At 41.4% G+C, this 20,142-nt stretch overlaps 1 protein-coding gene across 2 annotated transcripts; it reads left to right on the plus strand.

Moving 5' to 3' along the window:
• On the plus strand, positions 1 to 9,504 carry LOC134227788 (DNA topoisomerase 1-like). 2 transcript variants are annotated; one of them, XM_062709467.1, is made up of 8 exons: positions 1 to 444; positions 3,464 to 3,741; positions 3,806 to 4,823; positions 4,897 to 4,982; positions 5,913 to 7,042; positions 7,106 to 7,356; positions 8,014 to 8,195; positions 8,276 to 9,504. In XM_062709467.1, the coding sequence occupies exons 1-8, from the start codon at positions 412 to 414 to the stop codon at positions 8,376 to 8,378; spliced, it is 3,081 nt and encodes a 1,026-aa protein (XP_062565451.1). In that variant the 5' UTR covers positions 1 to 411; the 3' UTR covers positions 8,379 to 9,504. The 2 variants fall into 2 exon arrangements, with proteins under 2 accessions (XP_062565451.1, XP_062565457.1); XM_062709473.1 differs by lacking the exons at positions 1 to 444; positions 3,464 to 3,741; positions 3,806 to 4,823; positions 4,897 to 4,982 and adding an exon at positions 5,416 to 5,646.
• Positions 9,505 to 20,142: the final 10,638 nt, after the last annotated feature.

Here is a 20,142-nt window from a genome sequence, read left to right on the forward strand (position 1 = left end):
CCGTCGTGATGTACGTCCTTCGTGCTCTTCGTGCCAAATAATTGCATATTTTCCTTCAAAATTCCTCATAATTCGAAGGCAACTCGCAATTGCCTCCAAGTACTACTTAAATAAAGTCAGATTTTTTACCAAGCGAAGCGAATTTGGACAAAATTTGCAATTTCAAACTCGTGTTTTCGGCACTTTTTGACACCCGTCAAAACGTCGACGGCGTCTTTGTTGTGGTTGTAGTGTTCACTGCCGTGCGATAAAGAAAGGTAGGCGACGACGATCGCAGCAGTCAGTCGGACTCACAGTGTGTGGATTCTCGGACTTGTAAAAATTTCTGCTTCATTCCGTGTTGGTCTGGTGTAGAGACCGCGGGCACAATTTGGTTCGGTTTTGTGGTGCAACTCTCGATTCCTTCGGACAATGAGTGTCGAGGTGGAAGCGACTAATTCGCAGGTTAGTACCATTAAAATTCAGGTGTCACTTCCCCCGTACATGAGAACGGTACTAATGAGGCAATTCCGATTTGGGAACGATCTAGAAATAGTTATCAAATTTGGGTTGCTACGGTCGACATCTCGCAAATAGAGCAGAGTCTCAGCACAGCACTCTGGAACTTAGAAAAATTTTCGTCTGCTCTGCTTGGTTGCTGCTATATGTGCCAGAGTCAAAGTGCTGTGCATGAAGAGAAAATGGCGTCCGGAGACTAAGTCCCACGTCGCCGTCGAATGGCAGTAGGGTAAAACTTTGAAAATTAATATTTCAATTTAGGAGGCATATTTTGGGCTGAAAATAGGACAGAAATTCGTTTCGTGAAAATCTACATCATTTGAGGTTCGGTTACTTTTTGAGCCAAAAAATTTCGACAAGTCCCGGATTTTTCCGACACTTAGAAAATTTCCGATTGATTTCACATCTTTTTCGAAGGGTGGCTGTCTGTTCGCTCTTTGTGCTGTTGAAACGAGCGCACGGCTACTACGATGAAGCCGTCAGTCGCGGTGGGTTCAACATCTCGCTGCTTATATGCACCGTAGAGTAGAGCAAGGCGGACGGACTTTATTATATTTAGCATGCATCGGGCAGCGACTTGGTACTTTATAGTTTGGTGCGAGTGTGGCTGGCTTTGAATTTTCACAAGTGTTGCTCGCGTATGCTGCACATATAGGCAGAGTGGTGGCAAAAAGCGTACTGCGTTCACCGTTTTCTGGCAAAGTCCTATATTGGTAGCATCGTTTAATGGGGAAAATCGAGAAAGGCTATATTGGCTATTGTTGCGATTGAGTTTTTTTTGTGTGAAATATGTTTAGATTGCCAGCTAGTAACCAGTTACTGGGTTATAATAATGAGAAATGTCTTTGCTAATTTGAATATAAATATCAGAAGTTCGCAGTGCATGGCTAGATAGTGTTTTACAACTTTCTAATATGTGTTCAATAAGAAATGTTATATATTACAAAGATGCTTGAGGGAGTTGATTTATTTGGACAATATATTTTATTCCCGTCCCGGCCTTTATTTCCCTGTCATATATTCATTATTGTATGTAATTGAGAAGTACAACGATTCTTACCCGGTAACCGAAATATGTATCATTTTTTAATTTGCGTTTAATTCGGCAAATAGAACGTTCTACCAATGAACACAATTTTGGTTTCAACTGAAAAAGCGTCCTAGATACGAATTTCTTAAAAAACTAATTTGAAACTAAAAGATTTATAAAGGATTTTGTAATCGAAACACATGTGTCAGATATGTGAATTTCGAATCATGTTTAGTTTTTAATTCGTTTTCCTTTTCTGTCAGGAGAACTTATTTTGTAGGCTACCTTTATCATGGCTGTCTTCCCGATAATTGCGTGATTCAGCATTATTCTTTACGTGATGGCCAAGGTCAACAATCTCAATCAATCTCCTTCACCAGGGCTATGGATCTGTTGCTCTGGTTCTCAATAGTTTCATGTTCTAATCACTTTAATAAAGCTTAAAAAAAAAAAAAAAAAAAAAAAAGTTTCATGTTCTTAAGTTTATGCATCGCGCTAATATTTTGTAGTGATTCGTAATCAAATTCAGATTTTAACCTTATTAAATGCAATGTATAATACATCATCGAATAAAATTTACAGCTTTTGTGCACACATGCAATAAGTCAATGACTGTTGATTTCATGGTATTTCTATTTGGGAAAAAAGCGAAGCTTTACCAGCTCCTGGTGATATATTAACTCGGCACCAACATTTCAAAAGGGCGAAACTGCTTTTGTAAACAAGAGCTTTTTACGTCCCTGGTGGGCTAATTCGAGCCCACCCACGCAATTCAACACCACTGATGGAAGCAGCGATTCCTCTTCTTTCATTATAAGGCGCTAGAATGCGTGGATGGGCACAAATTAGCCCACCAGGGACGTGAGAAGCTTTTGTTTACTAAAACAGTTTCGCCCTTTTGAAATGTTGGTGCCGAACTGTTGGGAAACTCACGGGAAAAGACAATGACAGTCTATTTGGTCGAGCAGTAGATCCGCGACAATCAACACTCAGCCGTTTGTTCACGACTATTCAAATGGTCATTGGGAAGCAGCTCTCATAACTTGGATGGTTAAAAGGGAACTCCACACCCCTTAGTACTGTACAAATCCTATATATGAAGAAACACCTTTTTGGAGATGGGGGTTCCACACCAGGGAACATTTTTTCAAGGAAGTCCTCACTAACTAATCATACTGTAATTTTAGAGAGTAGACGTTTCGATCTTCTGACATGGAAAATGAACGTTACGCTCTTATATAGCGAGGCTTTAGTTTTTTTTAGGCATTTTTAATATATGGAGCGTAAGCCAATGGCAGCCCTTTTCTTTTCATAAGCCCTCGCATGATTGGTATACAACTCCTTGAAAGTTCATCATCGAGTATCAAATCGAGGTCTCCAGTAGCTTTGCGAGCAAAGGCGTAGGATTGCCAATCCGTAGATAGCAAGGGCATAGTGTATCCATTGTACTTGCCACACAAGATACATACTCGTGCAACGGCGGGCATAGAAAATCTAATAACTAAGGAAATGCTAATAGAATACTAAGTTGAAAAAGAAGAATAAAACCGCTCTCTGCAGAATTTATTCACATCGCAGTTGCCACGGCCCTCCTTAGCCGTGCGGTAAGACGCCCGGCTACAAAGCAAGACCATGCTGAGGGTGGCTGGGTTCGAATCCCGGTGCCGGTCTAGGCAATTTTCGGATTGGAAATTGTCTCGACTTCCCTGGGCATAAAAGTATCATTGTGTTGGCCTAATAATATACGAATGCATAGAAACCTCGCAGTTAATAACTGTGGAAGTGCTTAATAAACACTAAGCTGCGAGGCGGCTCTGTTTCAGTGTGGGGATGTAATGCCAATAATAAGAAGAAGACAATTGCCAAATACCTTATTTTTTTGTCTATTCACTTCAAGTACTGTTTTGGTAACTAAATCCGTTTCTTCGCCGGCAGGATGACGCCAACAAACAAGTGAACGGTGGATCGTCGGACCGCCCGAATGGGGTGAGCAATGGCCACTCGGAGGGCGGCGTTGGCTCCAGCGATGATCACCGCAAGAGCCACAAAAGCTCCAGCAAGGATAAACACCGGGACAAGGATCGGGACCGGGACCGCGAGAAGGACAAGAGCCGATCGGACAAGGATCGCGACCGGGACAAGGACAAGGAGCGTTCGAAGGACAAGGATCGGGATCGCGACAAGCACAAGAGCAGCTCCTCGTCCTCGTCGAAGTAAGCGTTATTAACTCGTGCCAAATAATAGTAATTCAATGGTTTTCCTAAAACGTTGTTATAGGGACAAAGATCGCGATAAGAGCAAGTCCAGCAGCAGTAGCAGCAAGGATAAGGACCGTGATCGTCATAGCAGCTCGCACAAGAGCTCCCGAAGCGATAAGGATCGAGAAAAGGACAAGGAACGGTCCAAGGATAAAGACAAAGAGCGGTCCAAGGACAAGGATAGAGAACGGGAAAAGGATAAGGAGAGATCGAAGGATAAGGATCGCGAGCGGGACAAGGATCGCAAGGATAAAGAAAAATCCAGCAGCAGTAGTAGCAGCAAAGACAAAGATCGGGACAAGCATAAGAGTAGTTCCTCATCGTCTCGAGACAAGGACAAGGAGCGCGACAAGGATAAAAGCAAAAGCAGTAGTAGTAGTAGCAGCAAGGACAAAGAAAAGCATTCCAGCAGTAGTAGCAGTAAGGATAAGGATAAAGATCGCAAAGATCGGGACCGCAGCGAAAAGCATTCTTCGTCGAAGGATAAACCTCGCGAAAAAGTTAAAGAAGAGCCTGCATTAAAAATCGAAGAGCCTGAAGAAACCCCGGAGCCCGCTTTCAACGGTACTGTGAGCAACGAATCATCTCAAGATGTGACTGAAATGAAACAGGAGGATCCTTTGAGCATCTCACAAGCCAGTTCCTGCGATTACTCGATGTCTCAGTTCCGGACGGATGAGTCACAGTTCGTAATCAAAGAGGAAGCACCAGATCCGGACCAAGATGATGAATCTGAGCAGGCGGAACCGGAGGAACCAGTCCAAGTTGATGTGAAGCAGGAGCAAGATTCTGATGATGACGTACCTTTGTCCAAGCGCAAGAAAAAAGACGACGACGAAGACTTCAATGAAGGAAACAAGAAGAAAAAGATAAAGACCGAGAAAAAGGACAAGAAAGAGAAGAAAAAGAAGAAGCGCGCCTACGAGTCCGAAGCGGAGGAGTTTGACGAAGAAGAAGATGAGGATTATGGGGCAGCCAAGAAGAAGAAACAAGCCAAGAAGGTCAAACAGGAGATCAAGAAGGAAACCAAGACCAAGGTAAATAGTTTTTTTTTTCATCGAATACATTCCATTTCAATAATTTTTGTTCTTGTTTGTATTTCATTACCAGGTTAAGAATCAAGTAAAACAGGAGGTTGTCAGCCCCACCAAAGGTCGCAAAAAGAAACAGGAACCGGAGGAAGAAGTTTGGAAGTGGTATGTAGAAATATTAACACATTGTTTGCAAAGAAGGAAACGGATCCGTGAATCATGAAATTTTCGCAATCCTCGGAGGTTCAGGACTAATTATGTTACAAGCAACTCGGATTAGGTTGGGTTCGGCTGGAGACGCCACTGTAATCCAATTTGAAATTGCTTTAAGTACCTGAATTGACACTGAAAATGTGTTTGAAAGCGATTGCAATTTACTTCAAGCTCCCAGACAGAACAAATTATGACGTCAAGTTGAAATCTTCTATGACGAATGTGCATCTGTTTTCAAATTTAGTTCCAGTGCTCACCACAAGTCGCGAACTGGCACTTCTATCGCTTGAAGCAGGTATTTTGACAGCATACTTTTGACGTCTTGAAATGTCAATCGCAAAAAATGGTGTCCATACATTCTGCGTGTGTACAGTAACTAACGTGTTTTTCGATTTGTTGTGTTCACATGCAGCGAGTTTTGAGATATTCCAGACTTAGCATGTTATGTAATCGGAACAACTGAAATTAGTTTAATGTGGACTGTCGTTTACGTTACATGCAGGGGCTTTCGCTGCCAAAAACTGGTAAACAGCTTTCGGAACGGAACAATTACGAAACATAGTTCAAGCACTGCAACAGCCCGCTCGACTGTGCAACTGGTGCGCTCTCAAAAGAGGTTGATCCCCTGCTATTTAATATTTTTGTTGATTCCTCACCATAGAGCTACTAAACTGTAGACGTAGACTGTCACTGCTGCGATTCTCTTTGTTCTCATTCAAAACATGTTGAATACATGGCAAATCGTATATAGATTTTGCGATGACATTTAGCTCGTATCATAGCAAAACATAGTTCATAAGTGACGACAGCGACAATCGTTCTTCTACAGTTTTTATCTCTATTGTCCACATCTAAACGCAATGTTCTTGTTACTTGTTCCAGGTGGGAGGAAGAAAAGCGCGAAGATGGAGTCAAATGGAACACTCTGGAACACAAAGGTCCGGTCTTCGCACCAGCATATGACCCGCTGCCAGAAAAAATCAAATTTGAGTACGACGGCAAGGTCATTAAGCTTTCACAGGATGCAGAGGAGATTGCCGGCTTCTATGCCCGTATGTTGGAGCACGACTACACGTCGAAAGATGCCTTCAACGATAACTTTTTCAAAGACTGGCGCAAATCGATGACCTCATCCGAGCGCGACAAGATCAAGGATCTCAAAAAGTGCAACTTCCGCTACATGCACAAACACTTTGCCGAAATTTCCGAAGCGAATCGTAACCGCACGAAGGAGCAAAAGCTTGCTCTCAAGGAGGAGAACGAAGCTTTGGTGAAGGAATACGGCACCTGTATTATTGATGGACACAAGGAGAAAATTGGAAACTTCCGTATTGAACCACCGGGTTTGTTCCGTGGTCGCGGAGAACACCCAAAGATGGGTATGGTCAAGCGACGCGTTTTACCCGAAGATGTGATCATCAATTGTGGTAAGGATAGTGCTTGGCCTAAGGCACCGGATGGGCGCAAATGGAAGGAAGTACGTCATGACAATTCAGTCTCATGGTTGGCTTCATGGACCGAGAACGTTCAAGGGCAAGTCAAATACGTGATGTTGAATCCCAGTTCCAAACTGAAGGGCGAAAAGGATTGGCAAAAATACGAAACTGCGCGGCGGCTGCTCAAGCACATCGACAAAATTCGAAACACATATCGCGATGAGTGGAAGAGCAAAGAGATGAGAATACGGCAGCGTGCTGTGGCTTTGTATTTTATTGATAAGCTCGCCCTGAGAGCTGGTAACGAAAAGGATGAAGATCAGGCCGATACGGTCGGTTGTTGTTCGCTGCGCGTTGAGCACATTGATTTGCACAAGGAACTGAACGGCAAGGAGAATGTGGTCGTATTTGACTTCCTCGGTAAGGATTCAATTCGGTACTACAACGAGGTTGAGGTTGAGAAACGCGTGTTCAAGAATCTGGAACTATTCAAGGAGAACAAGAAACCTGGTGACGATCTATTCGATCGGTTGAACACCTCAGTACTGAATGAACATCTTCGTGAACTTATGGAAGGTGTGTAACATTGTATTTCTTGAAATTGTTTGGTAAACTAATTAACAATACCTTACTTTACAGGCCTCACCGCCAAAGTGTTCCGTACGTTCAACGCTTCATTTACGCTGCAAAACCAGCTTGCAGAACTCACTGACCCGGAAATGACCGTTCCGGAAAAGTTGCTGGCATATAATCGTGCGAATCGTGCCGTAGCTATCCTATGTAACCATCAACGGGCTGTCCCGAAAACGCACGAGAAGAGCATGTCCAATCTAAAGGAGAAGATCAGACAGAAGCAAGATGCGGTAGAAACCTGTGAACGTGAATTGAAGGTAAACGTTGTTCCACACACACTTAAAATAAATCGCAGATTTCTGTGAAATTTCACCGAAATCTCAACAGCAGAACTGTTCGGTAAAAAATTTACAGATTTTTTGGTGGTTTTGACAGTTGAACAAAGGAAAATACCGCAGAAAATCGGTGAAATAATTACCGAAGATTTCGGTGAATTGAAGCAAAAATCACCGAAATCTGTGAAATGATTTAAGTGTGCATATTTCGAAGAAAACAAAAAGCGAACTTGCAATATTCATAAAAGCAAAAGTCACAAACAAATGTAAACAACGGCTACTTCCGCTGATTTCAGGAAAACTATTCACATCGTATTCCACTTGCATTCAATCAAAGACATTTTTCCTAACTTGTAGTTGGTTGGAAGCGGGTTTAATTATTGTATATATTTTGCAAGATGGTCAATGTTTTCTATGGCGATTTTTGCCTTTATGAATTAACAATATGGAAAGGATTCATTTTGAAGAGATCCTGTTATTATGTTTTAATCACATTAACATAGCTCAAATGAACCGAACAAAGCATATTTAGGCCAAATTTCAATATTGAAATTTGTTCCACTCGCTCGCCAACAAGAACAAACTCTTTTTTTTTGTCGAAAAATACCAACAACGTAACATTATTCCGTTTTTCCACAGGACCTTAAGAAGAGCAACGTTAGGGACAAGGTTGCCAAGGACAAGAAGCAAAAGCAGTTGGAGCGACTTAAAGATCAACTGAAGAAACTCGAACTGCAAGAGACTGACAAGGACGAGAACAAAACCATCGCCCTTGGAACATCTAAGCTGAACTATCTCGATCCCCGTATTTCCGTTGCATGGTGAGTAGGCATATAAATTGTCCATATTCATCTCCCTCGACCTTCAATCTATCCTAATTAATCCTCTTCCATCTCAATAGGTGCAAAAAGTTTGACGTCCCGATCGAGAAGATTTTCAACAAAACGCAACGGGATAAGTTCCGGTGGGCTATCGACATGGCCGATGAGAACTACGTATTCTAAGCGCGATCGGGTCAAATCCGATATCCCCCAACTGTGAGATATCATGTTATCCGATGTAGTAGAGTATCGATGGATACTCAAATCCTAGCAACTGTAATATTTAACATCCAAAATGTTTCGTTTTTAGAATCATAAAAGTTTTATTTAGATAATTTTCCTCGTTTCCATATCCATTGGTCAAAATCCGTCTCATTTTACGTGATAGATAGCACATACCAGTCACCCACATGAACTTTATTGCCACGGTGCAGGAAGAAGAAAGACGAGTTTTCATCCCGGAAAGCGTGACAAGTCGGAGAAAATTGAGTTTAAATCATTGTATTTATTTGATATGTGTAATGAATCATACACAGATTTAGAATCGGTAGCCTTTTTTATAAATGCTCGAAGACACACAGAGCACTATCACTCAGAGCTGGTTTAATTGAGGCCAGCTGCAAACATATAGAATTGCTTAGGATATTAGTTATGGCTATTGAAAGCATTTCTCAAATAGGAGACGTTTATGAATATTTTACTATATTTTTTGTTAGAATTCGAATAGGGGAAAGCGCCTCCGTTTCGTCACGTCTTCTTGTTAAAGGCCAAGAAGGGAATGGATACAAAAATCCAAATCTTCAAAGTAATACCAATCAATATTTTTAACACAAAACAGCCTAAATTTATTTATTTTTGAGAGAGAGGGAAAAAAAAGAAAATATCAATCTAAAGATAGATTTTATTCTCACTTCCTAGTATGAATTAGATACTTATCTAATTATGTTTGTCTATTTCCCCTAGATTGTAAGTAGTGGCAATTACACATACGAATACCAAGTGCATATGGTTGACTTAGCAACAATACAGAAATTTGAAACCGTACAGAGTGTGATTTTAAAGACATCAAGTTTGTTTTGTTTTTATCGTTTGTTAGGACATAGTTTAAAAAGGGATATTAAATATGTCACGAACGGGAAGTGATTTGCACATTTACATTGGAAGGAATGATTAAATCAAATTAGTGCCCAAAATTTAAGCCGATTGAGACAGACAGTGTAAACCGAGTGGCAATGGATTGAAAATAAGCTTACGATACAAATGTTCATATTTACACAACAATTAAAATAAAAAAGCATATTCGTAGAAATGACTAGGTATTACATAATTAATTAATCAATGAAATACAAAACCACAAAAATACCATTCTTAGATTTAACTTGGTACTCCGCAGTAACTTCAAAAAGTGCAGTAAAACGTATATATTTAAGCGATAGAAATTTTAAACATTGAAAGAGAAACAAAAGCAAAATTCCTTAATATAGTTCATCTTTGACAAAAGAATACAATGAAGTAGAATCGTAATCGTGGCGATATGGGGAACAGCAGCATTGTGGTGTTCCAATATATGACTCTTTATGAAAGAGATCCTAGACCCGCTTGTGCAAAACACAGACAGAACAAAACCATGCAAACACGTACACATATTGATCTAATGTGAAATAATTTAAATTACTGTAAGTTCAGAGATCAGACGAATAAACAAGAATGCAAATTAGGTACACTAGACAAAAAAATCGAATAAAATTCTATAAAAATTTGAAAAAGTGGAGTTAAATTGTTGGCGAATCATCCGAAATTCTTTTCATATGAAAAGTCTCGAAAATGATAAGTAGGGTAGTATGGAGCAAGATGGGTCACCTCAGTGCCTCAAAACGAAAACATTTTAGTTTAACTTTTCAACATGGTTCTATACCTTCCCCTCGGATATGTTACCTTGCCGCGGTGGGTCGGCTTACGCCATTAGCACTGAGATGGCAACCAAAGACATATCCTGTCGTGGTGGTATCACATGTTGAGTATTTTTGTTTGGTGCCGCGTTACATATCTGGCATTGACGCACTAATTTACGGCATTTGCATGTGATCCAACGGACATCGTGTCTTGGAGCCTTGAATGGTAGTGCAGTCAGGCAGAGGCCTTTTTCATCAGTGATAATGATGTGAGTTCTCTTCTTTTCGGCAATACTTTTCTGATGCGTTCCCTGTGACGCTGAGTCGTAGCCACGCTTACATTTAGCTAGCTAGGCATTTATTGAAAAACAAAGTATTCAAGACATTCGTAGGAAATCGACTGCTGGATTCACTGATTAGAAGTTTTTTCAAAACTAGGAACGTGGTGCCAGTTTTATTTTGTTATGCCTCACTTTGAAGAGCAATAATAAAAAATACCACACATTATAATGATGGTATATGAGCAATCTTATAACAGCTTCATTTTCGATGATTTTTACAAATAGATAGGCAATAGGCGTGATGAAGCTTTAGTTTGCCACCGAAAAGTGAATCCTATAGCTGACCTTGATTAGAATTTAATAGATAATAACCGTAATTAATCAACGATAAAGCTACTTGTTAGAACAGTTTAAAGCTATAGGCAACCTTGACAAAAAATATAATGGAACAAACTAAGTTCTTTAGCAGTTTCCACTTTTACATGATACAACTTACATTGAGTTTGTAGTGTCGACACAGCTTAAAAACATTGACGAAACAATGACTTAGGTAAACAAAGTGATTTGACGAACGCATAACCTACACTCAGAGCAAACAAAGTCAATTAATTTTCATTCTACATAAATAAAAGTTCAAAAATAGAACACTAATACGCAATAATTTTTTTTATATTTTCAATGTAGTCACAAAAAGCTAACACATTAAATAACTTATAATTGTACTATATGACTAAGTGGCCTTTCAAACCACATCAGCTGCTTCCAAGGCAAAAAGAAGACATTGCATTTTAAACATTGCCTTTAATAACTAGAAAAACGTTGTACTAGAAATCTTGAAATTATCATTTTAGCCTTTGATCATTGACTAGTTTGCATTCAATTACATTTTGCATTAGTGTCGAGTCGATTCCAAATCCGAACCTCACTTCACCCCATCCTTATCCTACCCCATGGCGTTCAAGTGGTCTGCGAGGACTCTTCTGCCATTACCCTCTCTATTATCGGCTTTGGATTGACTTGCGCTCTCATTGCCCCACCAAACGCTGCAAAATGAAAATGAAAACTTTTCAACATGGTTCTATACAAAAAAATAGCTTACACGCTAATCCAGATCTACCCAGAATGTTTATGCTGTTTCGTTCACACTGCTGCAAAATCAAATCGACCCAAATTGATGAAAAACCGTGGTTACTCAAAAGTGAAGTGGGTAGATCTGGGGTAGCGTGTATAATATGTATGCCAAAGGGTATGAAATAACAAAAATTCTACTTTTTATTTCATTTTGAGTCACTAAAGTAAAAGTCTATTTTTCTGTCAACCAAAAAATGTCGGGGTAAGATAGGTCAAACAGCGGGGCCTTCTATAAAAAATCGATTTTATAGTGAAATGATCGCTTTTTTGTACAACCTTAGAAATCGCTTAGGGAATCCTAGAAGAATTCTTTCAAAAATCCCTTCAAATTTTCCTTTAAAAATGTACAGCAACCGTTCGCTAACTGGGCTAAAACACCAGCCCAGTTACCGAACGCCGCTTTTTAACTGAGCTGACGAGGGAATTCGCGATGCATTGTTGTGATCGTGTTTTACATGAAGCTTAAAGAATATACCATTCAGAATCCCCTCGTCACCGAGTCTTTGTTGTTGTTTTTTGACGGATAACAGCTTTTTAACTGGGCTTTGGCCCAGTTAGCAAACGCCCAGTTAAAAAACAGTCCAGTTAAAAGGCGCCCAGTTAGCAAACTGTTGCTGTATTCGAAAAATCCTCCAGGAACTTTTTTTTTCGGAATATCTCTAGGAAATTCATCTAGAAAAATTGAAAAAGTCCTCCAGCGATTCCTTTTAAATCCTCGGGAAACTTCTTTGGAAGTTTCTCCTCTAGGTATTCTTTTAGAATTACCTTACGGAATTCTTTTGGATTTTACTTTATGAATAGGTACACTCCAAATAATCTAAACGTTGTTTCCACCTGAATTTTCAGGTACATTTTACGTGCACACGTAGCTGCAAATGCTTCAGAAAATTCAGGTGAAACTTACGTGTCCGGTGAATTCTATCCAAAACTCAGGTAGAACTTACCTGATTTTCACGTAGAATGAAATTTCTATCGGAAAATCAGGTAAAAGTTACGTGAATTTCAGGTGGAAAAAATCTACGTATTTTTTCAGGTGGAAAGAACGTGCAGAATTTTTTGGGTGTACCATCGAATATTTCTCGCTTAACTTTTCAAAAGGACCTAAGTAACATTTTTTTCATGAATTAATTTGAGTACAGCAATCAAAAGCTTTCATGTTTTTCTGTTAATTGCGCTATTCAAATAAATTCATGAAAAAAATGTTACTTAGGTCCTTTTGAAAAGTTAAGCGAGATTTCTTCATGAATTCAGTGGAAAATTACTTCATGAATTCTATTGGATTATCCTTTAGAGAATCCTTCTGAAGTTCTTTCAGGAATTTGATTCCAAAATTCCTTTAATGACTCCCGGGAGTTCATTTAGAATTTCTTTCGAAAATATCTCCTGAAATAATTGTCGAAGGAATTCCTGAAAGAATTTCTGAAGGAACTTCGTAAGAATTATCAAACAAATTCGGAAGAAATTTTCATGGAATTTTGAGGTAATATTTTTTGGCGTAATCTAAGGGGTGGTTTATTTTATCGAAACTTATGATTATCAATATTAAACTTTTGAAAATTGGCATGAACCGATAGAAAGCAGTTAATCGCCAAAATGTATGCAATTAACTTTGGAATGCATTAAGGACGAACTTTTTGGAGGCCAATATTGTTTCACTTCGCGCTTTCAAGGACACTACTATTTAGAGGCAGCAGTGACTATGGCTAAGGGCTTCACGAACCTACGGAAAGAAAACGCATATGTATCAGATGCATAAATCAGTTCGATGGCGCCAAAAACTTTATGCAATAATGGCTATTTGCCTAGCTCAGAATACATTGTGACCTAAGCGCACTTTCGTGCTGTTACCAGGGCGCACCAAATTTGCCTTCTTCTCTCATTCTTTTATACCACATTCAAACTAAACTCAAGTGCCTCCCGTAGCTGAACTGTAGCTTAAGATCCGATCAATAAAGATATTCTCAGTTCAACTTTCAAACTGAACGCGTCATTCTTGTGGAAAGAACGCCAGTGCAAAATAAACCATATGATGTAAAGCTAAAACATCCCATACACTGACATGAAACGGCGAGTGGGCTAATGGCTAGGCCGTCTTCCGTCCCCTTAAACCGTGGAGGGCCTTGTAGCACGTTGTCCAAACCTGTTACCAAACTTTGCCTGCTGGCTGGAAGTAGGCTCAGATGCCCTTTCCTGACTTGCGCTGATCTGTCTCTGAACGCGTAAGTATCAACCCTTGCATGGCCTCCCTGCATGCCGTAATACATGCAAAGATAACCATGGGATCATTATAGGCGACTACTCCAGTAGGAGGGCAGCCACAAGGGGGACTCAATTACAATAAGTGAAGCAAAAAACAATTCTTTTGACGATGCGTTAGGCATGGAGGTGATAAACCCTTTTTCCAATGAAGGTTTGGCGAGGTCTTCTCCCAGGGAGGCGGAGAGCGGAGTGACGGAGGCTACAGCTAGTAGCACCGGAGGGGAGACTATAGCCCTATCAGCACGTTCGGCGGGTCACTACCCGGGATGAGGGTGGTCGCCGCCCAAGCAATCTAAAGTACGGATAAGAAGGGATGTGTGGGCTTAATCAGCTTGCATTTTAAGTAATTTTTGTATGGCTGGAGCACAAAAATGTACTTTGAAGTTCCGTTAAGGTGCTTGGAACTGAATGTGAACCAAGAGTGAACCAATTGGTTCGGTTAGGAACAAATTTAAGTAAAATGTGAACTTTTGGTTGCTTGGGCGAGTAACTCGATGATATCATAGAGTTCGCGAGTGCAACGTAGAACATCAGTAAGGAACTGAAACCTTCGGATGCTCCGCCAGGATGTTCGAGTTGCAAGACAACAACAGGATGCGTTTATTAGGCGGGTGGTGGCCGACAAACACCCCTATTCTGCGTCCCGTATGAGGTAAGGCGTTTCGAATGGGGTCGTCTCACGTGAGACGTGTCGGAATCGAAAATTCTAGAGTCATTCGAGACGCAGAATAAGCACAAAAGGTGCCCAAACCGATGCCTTCTCTTTCCTTGGAGGAGCGACTATGGACCAAGAGGCGATTGATTTGCCCTGACGGCCAATGAAGAAAATACAGCGTCTAACCCGAAACGGCTCAGGCAGTAATCCGGCGAAGGCGCTCAGAGCAAAACCAAACGACGTGCGACCATAAAGGAAAAACGTCGTCTGGTCGAAGCAGATCGGGGTGCAGAGGAACCCGAAGGGGGTCGACCCGAGAAGGTGACTACTCGACCCAAGAAGACGCAAGTCACCAGGCCGCAAGAGGTTACTAGCCGGTCTGTGCCATCGGCACAAGGGACCGAAAAACCATGGCAGCTGATCAGTAGCGCAAAGCGGAAGTTGAACGCATCTCGACCCGCAAAGAATGCTAAGGACAGAGGCGAGGCCATGTTAGTGAAAACTGATAAGGAAAAGTACGCTTAAATCGATGCGGGCGGCCGAAAAGTTTTCGGCACTGGGTCAGGACGTGTTAAGCGTCAGACGCACCAATACAGGTGAAATGATCTTTGTTCTGAAACGCGGAGCGCAGGCTAGTGGGACTGACTACAGGAAGCTGGCCCAGTGACGACGCCGAAGTAAGGTCGTTGGGGTGGAAGTGACCCTCCAGTGCAAGTAAATGGATAAGGCACGAACGCGGACGACGTCGTCTCTGCCGTCAGAGACCAGCGCGGTACAGAGGTCGAGAATACCTTTGTACGCTTGTCTGTGCGCCTAAGAGGTGGTCCCTTTGGCACGCAGGTAGCCTATCTTAGGTTACCGGTTGCGGAAGCCAAAAAGGTAAGGGAGCGAGTGAAACGGCACTTAATTACGGACCGGGTATAGGAACTACGAGTGACTCGATCAAAAAGATTGCTTTCTTTGTTGAAGAAGGAAAAAAATATCCTGTTCTCTGACGCGAAAATCTTTTCAGCATCGATGCTGACGCCAACGGCCGCACGGACCGGTTCATTTCACCGAAGAAAATTGCGGATGTTCTGGAGAAAATGAAGATTAAATTTCCAACCAATCCGGCTAATGTCATGATGTTTGGCTTGGTTTTCATTTGTGTTGGGTTTAAAATCAATACCGAATTATTTATCGGTATTGTAAAGGACCAAGTACTTTCCTACACGCAAAAAAATATTGCAGTCGAAACTACTATTCCGAAGGTTAATTTAAGAATACGCACCGACGATTTTCAGCAGACAACAAATCCGTTTGATTTTACCATGCGCGCAGTAAAAATCAACTGTGGTCCTGGTGGAATGTTGTTGCATGAACTGAATCAGTGATGAATTTGTCAGAATGCGTGGTTAATTTAACTGAAAATTTGTCGTTTTAAAAACATGGCGTAGTCTACAAAATAGTAACCGTTACCATGGAATTTTTTTCTGTGTAGGTGAAGGCCAAATTATCCGATGATCATAACGTTGTCCTACGGCATGATGGAGCGCCATGTCACACGTCCAATCGACCCAATAATGACTGAAGAACAAAATGAAATTTTAGTCGAAAGATTTGTGGCCCCCTAGCAGTCCGGATCTTAATCCGTCGGGTAATACGATTGGGGCGTATGTTGAAGCACGAGCATGTCAGCCCTAACATGCACATGGCAGTCGATGTCGGAGGACTAGGTTCGAAAGAGGTGTTTCAGCTCCGGCGTCATCTTGAAGATATTATTAATAAAAATAGAGCACACATGCAGTAAATTTGTTTGAAAGGGCCTTATAATGATAACTTAACTCGAAAATGTTGATATTATTGCTTGGATGGAATGGAATTTGAAAGAAATAGAACCCATTTTCGCATTATTTTCTGCCGCACTCTGTACCAAAGCTGTGGCACCACCAACGAGCTGGGAACCAGCTTCACAGTGCTGGGTGGCAGCCAATTAACGCAAGGATGTGCAAGCTGAGGATACAAGGCCGTTTCTTCAACTATAGCATCATCAACGTGCACTGCCCACGCCCCGTGCCCACACGAAGGGAGACCCGACGACGAGAAAGAAGCATTCATGCACAGCTGGAGCAGACATACGATGCATGCCTATTGCGGGACGTCAAAATCGTCATCGGCAACATGAACGCACAGGTAGGAAGGTCATCGGACCGGATAGTCTGCATACCATATTGCACGACAACGGCCAACGATGCATAAACTTTGCAGCCTCCCGCGGAATGGTAGTCCGAAGCACTTTCTTCCCCCGCAAAAATATCCACAAGGCCACATGGAAATCACCTAATCAAGTAACGGAAAACCAAATCGACCACGTTCTAATCGACGGTAAATTCTTCTCCGACATCACGAACGTACGCACTTATCGCAGTGCGAATATTGAATCCGACCACTATCTCGTTGCAGTAGAGTAGAGTGGGGCAAGAGTACGCACTTAGTTTTCAATCGATCATGTGGCCCTTATGAAGCAAGCTTCTTCATATCAAATCAGTGTCGATGATTCATATACTCTTCCTTTATGTTACCCAGTGGAAAAAATATTGAAATTATTGAGATTCGTTTTAGTAGAACCCTTAGAGTAGAGTGGGGCAAGAGTACGCACTTAGTTTTCAATCGATCATGTGGCCCTTATGAAGCAAGCTTCTTCATATCAAATCAGTGTCGATGATTCATATACTCTTCCTTTATGTTACCCAGTGGAAAAAATATTGAAATTATTGAGATTCGTTTCAGTAGAACCCTTATTGCAAGACAAGTGAAAAACGCACTCTTACCCCACCGGTGGGGTAAAAGTGCGCATCGGGTGGGGTAAGAGTACGCATTTATCCAATCATGTGCTTTAAGTATATATTAACACAAATAAGAGTTAATAACATTTAATTGATGTTTAATGAGCATATATTAGGGAATGTTTAAAGATTACGTAACTCTTAAAGGAGGGGTCCTAAAATGTGCAGTTTCATACGAAAAACCATTGTTTTTATATATACAAAAAACTACAGAGGTAAAAATATATATCAGGTTTCGCGTGGCGTATACAAAGGCATTTTCCTTAAAGAAAGTCAACCAATCACGTAACGTAAAATTTGGCTATTTCATCACCCCTCCCTCCCTATCTTACACTATTTGTATGAATCCTCTAAAAAATATATGGATCATCACACATCTCACAACCCCTCCCAGCTAAACGTTGCGTAATTTATGAATGTTTCTTTTGATTAAATGAAATTATCATTTAGATGAAAATGTGTTTTCGTACTATGTTTAGGTGTACAACAAGTTCTAATACAATTTCATTATTTCGCTTCAGTGCTTTGTTCGCTAAGTCCTTTCTAACACCAAATTACTTCAACTTATCCTAAAAACTTACGATAATTTCAAATTCTGTCCCTTTTTCTTAGTTGTGGATCTTTACGCTTTGGAAGAAGTCTTATTTCGGCCGGAGATACGGGTTTGACATCATAACTTGAAGATTCATATGCGTACTCTTGCCCCACCGGTTCCTGCGTACTTTTACCCCACAGTCCCAAAAATTATTCAAGTAATGGTTTTGACTTCTTGGAAAACCAACCGGATTGGTGTTCTGTACCATAAAGTACTCTATACAATAGGTTATCGAAATGGTAATGTTCACCTGACTGAACGTATATATGGTCATGAAATACTAGTTGCGGAAATCCAATTATTTTTAGCAAAATGACCAAAAAGTTATCTAACTCCATATCTCCCTTGTTGTTTATTCAAATCGTTTACAATTACACATGATAATAGTTGGCCAGAATACCTGTCAAACTGATGCAGTGCTGTTAGTTTATCTTTTTTTATTACTTCAAAAAATCGAAAACGTACTCTTACCCCACGCGCACTCTTGCCCCACTCTACTCTATGTCTCCGCTCAAAACTCTCGACGGTGTACAACACGCGTCGGAGTCGCCCGCCGCGGCTAAACATTAGGCGGCTACAAGACGGTAGACTAGCCAAAGACTACGCGCAGCAGCTGGAAGTGGCACTCCCAACGGAAGAGCAGCTAGGCGCAGCATCTCTTGAAGATGGCTGGAGAGATATTCGATCCGCCATTGGGAGCACCGCAACCGCTGCACTAGGCACGGTGCTCCCGGATCAGAGAAGCAACTGGTATGACGGCAAATGTGAGCAGTTAGTTGAGGAGAAGAATGCAGCATGGGCGAGATTGCTGCTACACCGCACGAGGGCCAACGAGGCACGATACAAACGGACGTGGAACAGATAAAACACGATTTTTCAAAAGAAAAAGCGTCAGCAGGAAGATCGAGACTGTAAAAAGACAGAGCAACCATACAGCGCTAATAACGAACGAAATTTCTATGAGAAGCTAAACCGGTCACATAAGGGTCACGTGCCACAGCCCGATATGTGTAAGGACATAAACAGGAGCCTTCTTACGAACGAGCGTGAGGTGATCCAAAGGTGGCGGCAGCACTACGAAGAGCACTTGAATGGCGATGTGGTGGACAACGGTGGCGGTATGGTAATAAACCTGGGAGCACGCCCGCAGGACATACGACTTCCGGTTCAGAATCTCCAGGAAATCCAGGAGCAGATCGGCCGGCTGGATCGGGTGGATGTGCGTAGTTCGAGTTTCAGGGGCATTCTCGAATCCCTTCGAAACGCGCAGAGGGTTACGGCAAAGTGATGGTCTTTCCTGTCTGCTATTCAACATCGCTTTGGAGGGAGTAATACGAAGGGCAGGGATTGACACGAGTGGTACGATTTTCACGAAGTCCCTCCAGTTATTTGGTTTCGCCGACGACATTCATATTATGGCACATATTTTTGAGAGGATGGATCAAACTGAAAACCATTGGCGTAAATAAGGGGGGGGCTAGGGGGGGCTTAGCCCTCCCTAGAAAAAAATTAGCCCCCCCTAGGATTTGATAAGTTAGTCAGCAGTGATATCAGTTTTCAACACATAGCATAATGAATTATCGAAAAAGTTTGAAGACTAAAGAGTTATCTCTCATATTCACTCTATCATACTTAATGAAATGAGTGGAAGAAAAATTAGCTCCATACTCGTTTTAAGATTGGTTTAGGAATTCCTTGACAAATCAGAATCCTTCGTCGATTTGCTTCGTAATCCTTTGAAGATTTAATTCGGAGTCTCTCGACGTTTTGCAAATGATCTGCGTTGGGATCTCTAGATGATAAGGAATCCGGCTGACGATTAGCTTCGGAATCCCGCGAAGAATTGCTTCAGAATCATTCGACGTTTCGTTTCCGAATACATCGACGGTTTGCTTCAGAATTTCTCATAGATTTTATTCAGAGTCCCTTAACGAATTTTTTTTTGGAACCATTCGACGATTTGCTTCGAAATCCTTTGATGATTTGCATCGGAAACCCTCAACGATTTGCTTCAACATCCTTGAAGGATTCCCTTCGGGATCACTGGAGGATTCTTTTCGAAATAACTGAAGGATTAATTCGGAGTCGCTCGACGATTTTGCTTCGAAGTCCTTCGACGGATTGCTTCGGAATCCTTCGACGATATGCGTCTTCATCCCTGGAACATTGCTCATGAAATTCCTGGAATTCCTGGAGGGTTTTCGACGAAATCCCTGGAACATTCCCTTCAAATTCCTGAAATATTCCCGTCGAAATTCTTGGAGGGTGAAGGATCCCTGGTACATTCTCGTCGGAATCCTTGAAAATTT

This window comes from Armigeres subalbatus, chromosome 1, assembly GCF_024139115.2.
Source record: "Armigeres subalbatus isolate Guangzhou_Male chromosome 1, GZ_Asu_2, whole genome shotgun sequence".
Lineage (NCBI taxonomy): Eukaryota > Metazoa > Arthropoda > Insecta > Diptera > Culicidae > Armigeres > Armigeres subalbatus.

What these genes read in the sequence shown, in the direction of transcription:
- LOC134227788 (XM_062709467.1), top strand. Translation starts at nt 412, where the DNA reads ATGAGTGTCGAGGTGGAAGCGACTAATTCGCAG. An exon ending in TGGAAGCGACTAATTCGCAG is followed by an intron (nt 445 to 3,463) that starts GTTAGTACCATT and finishes CTTCGCCGGCAG; the next exon opens with GATGACGCCAACAAACAAGT. An exon ending in GAGGAAGAAGTTTGGAAGTG is followed by an intron (nt 4,983 to 5,912) that starts GTATGTAGAAAT and finishes TACTTGTTCCAG; the next exon opens with GTGGGAGGAAGAAAAGCGCG.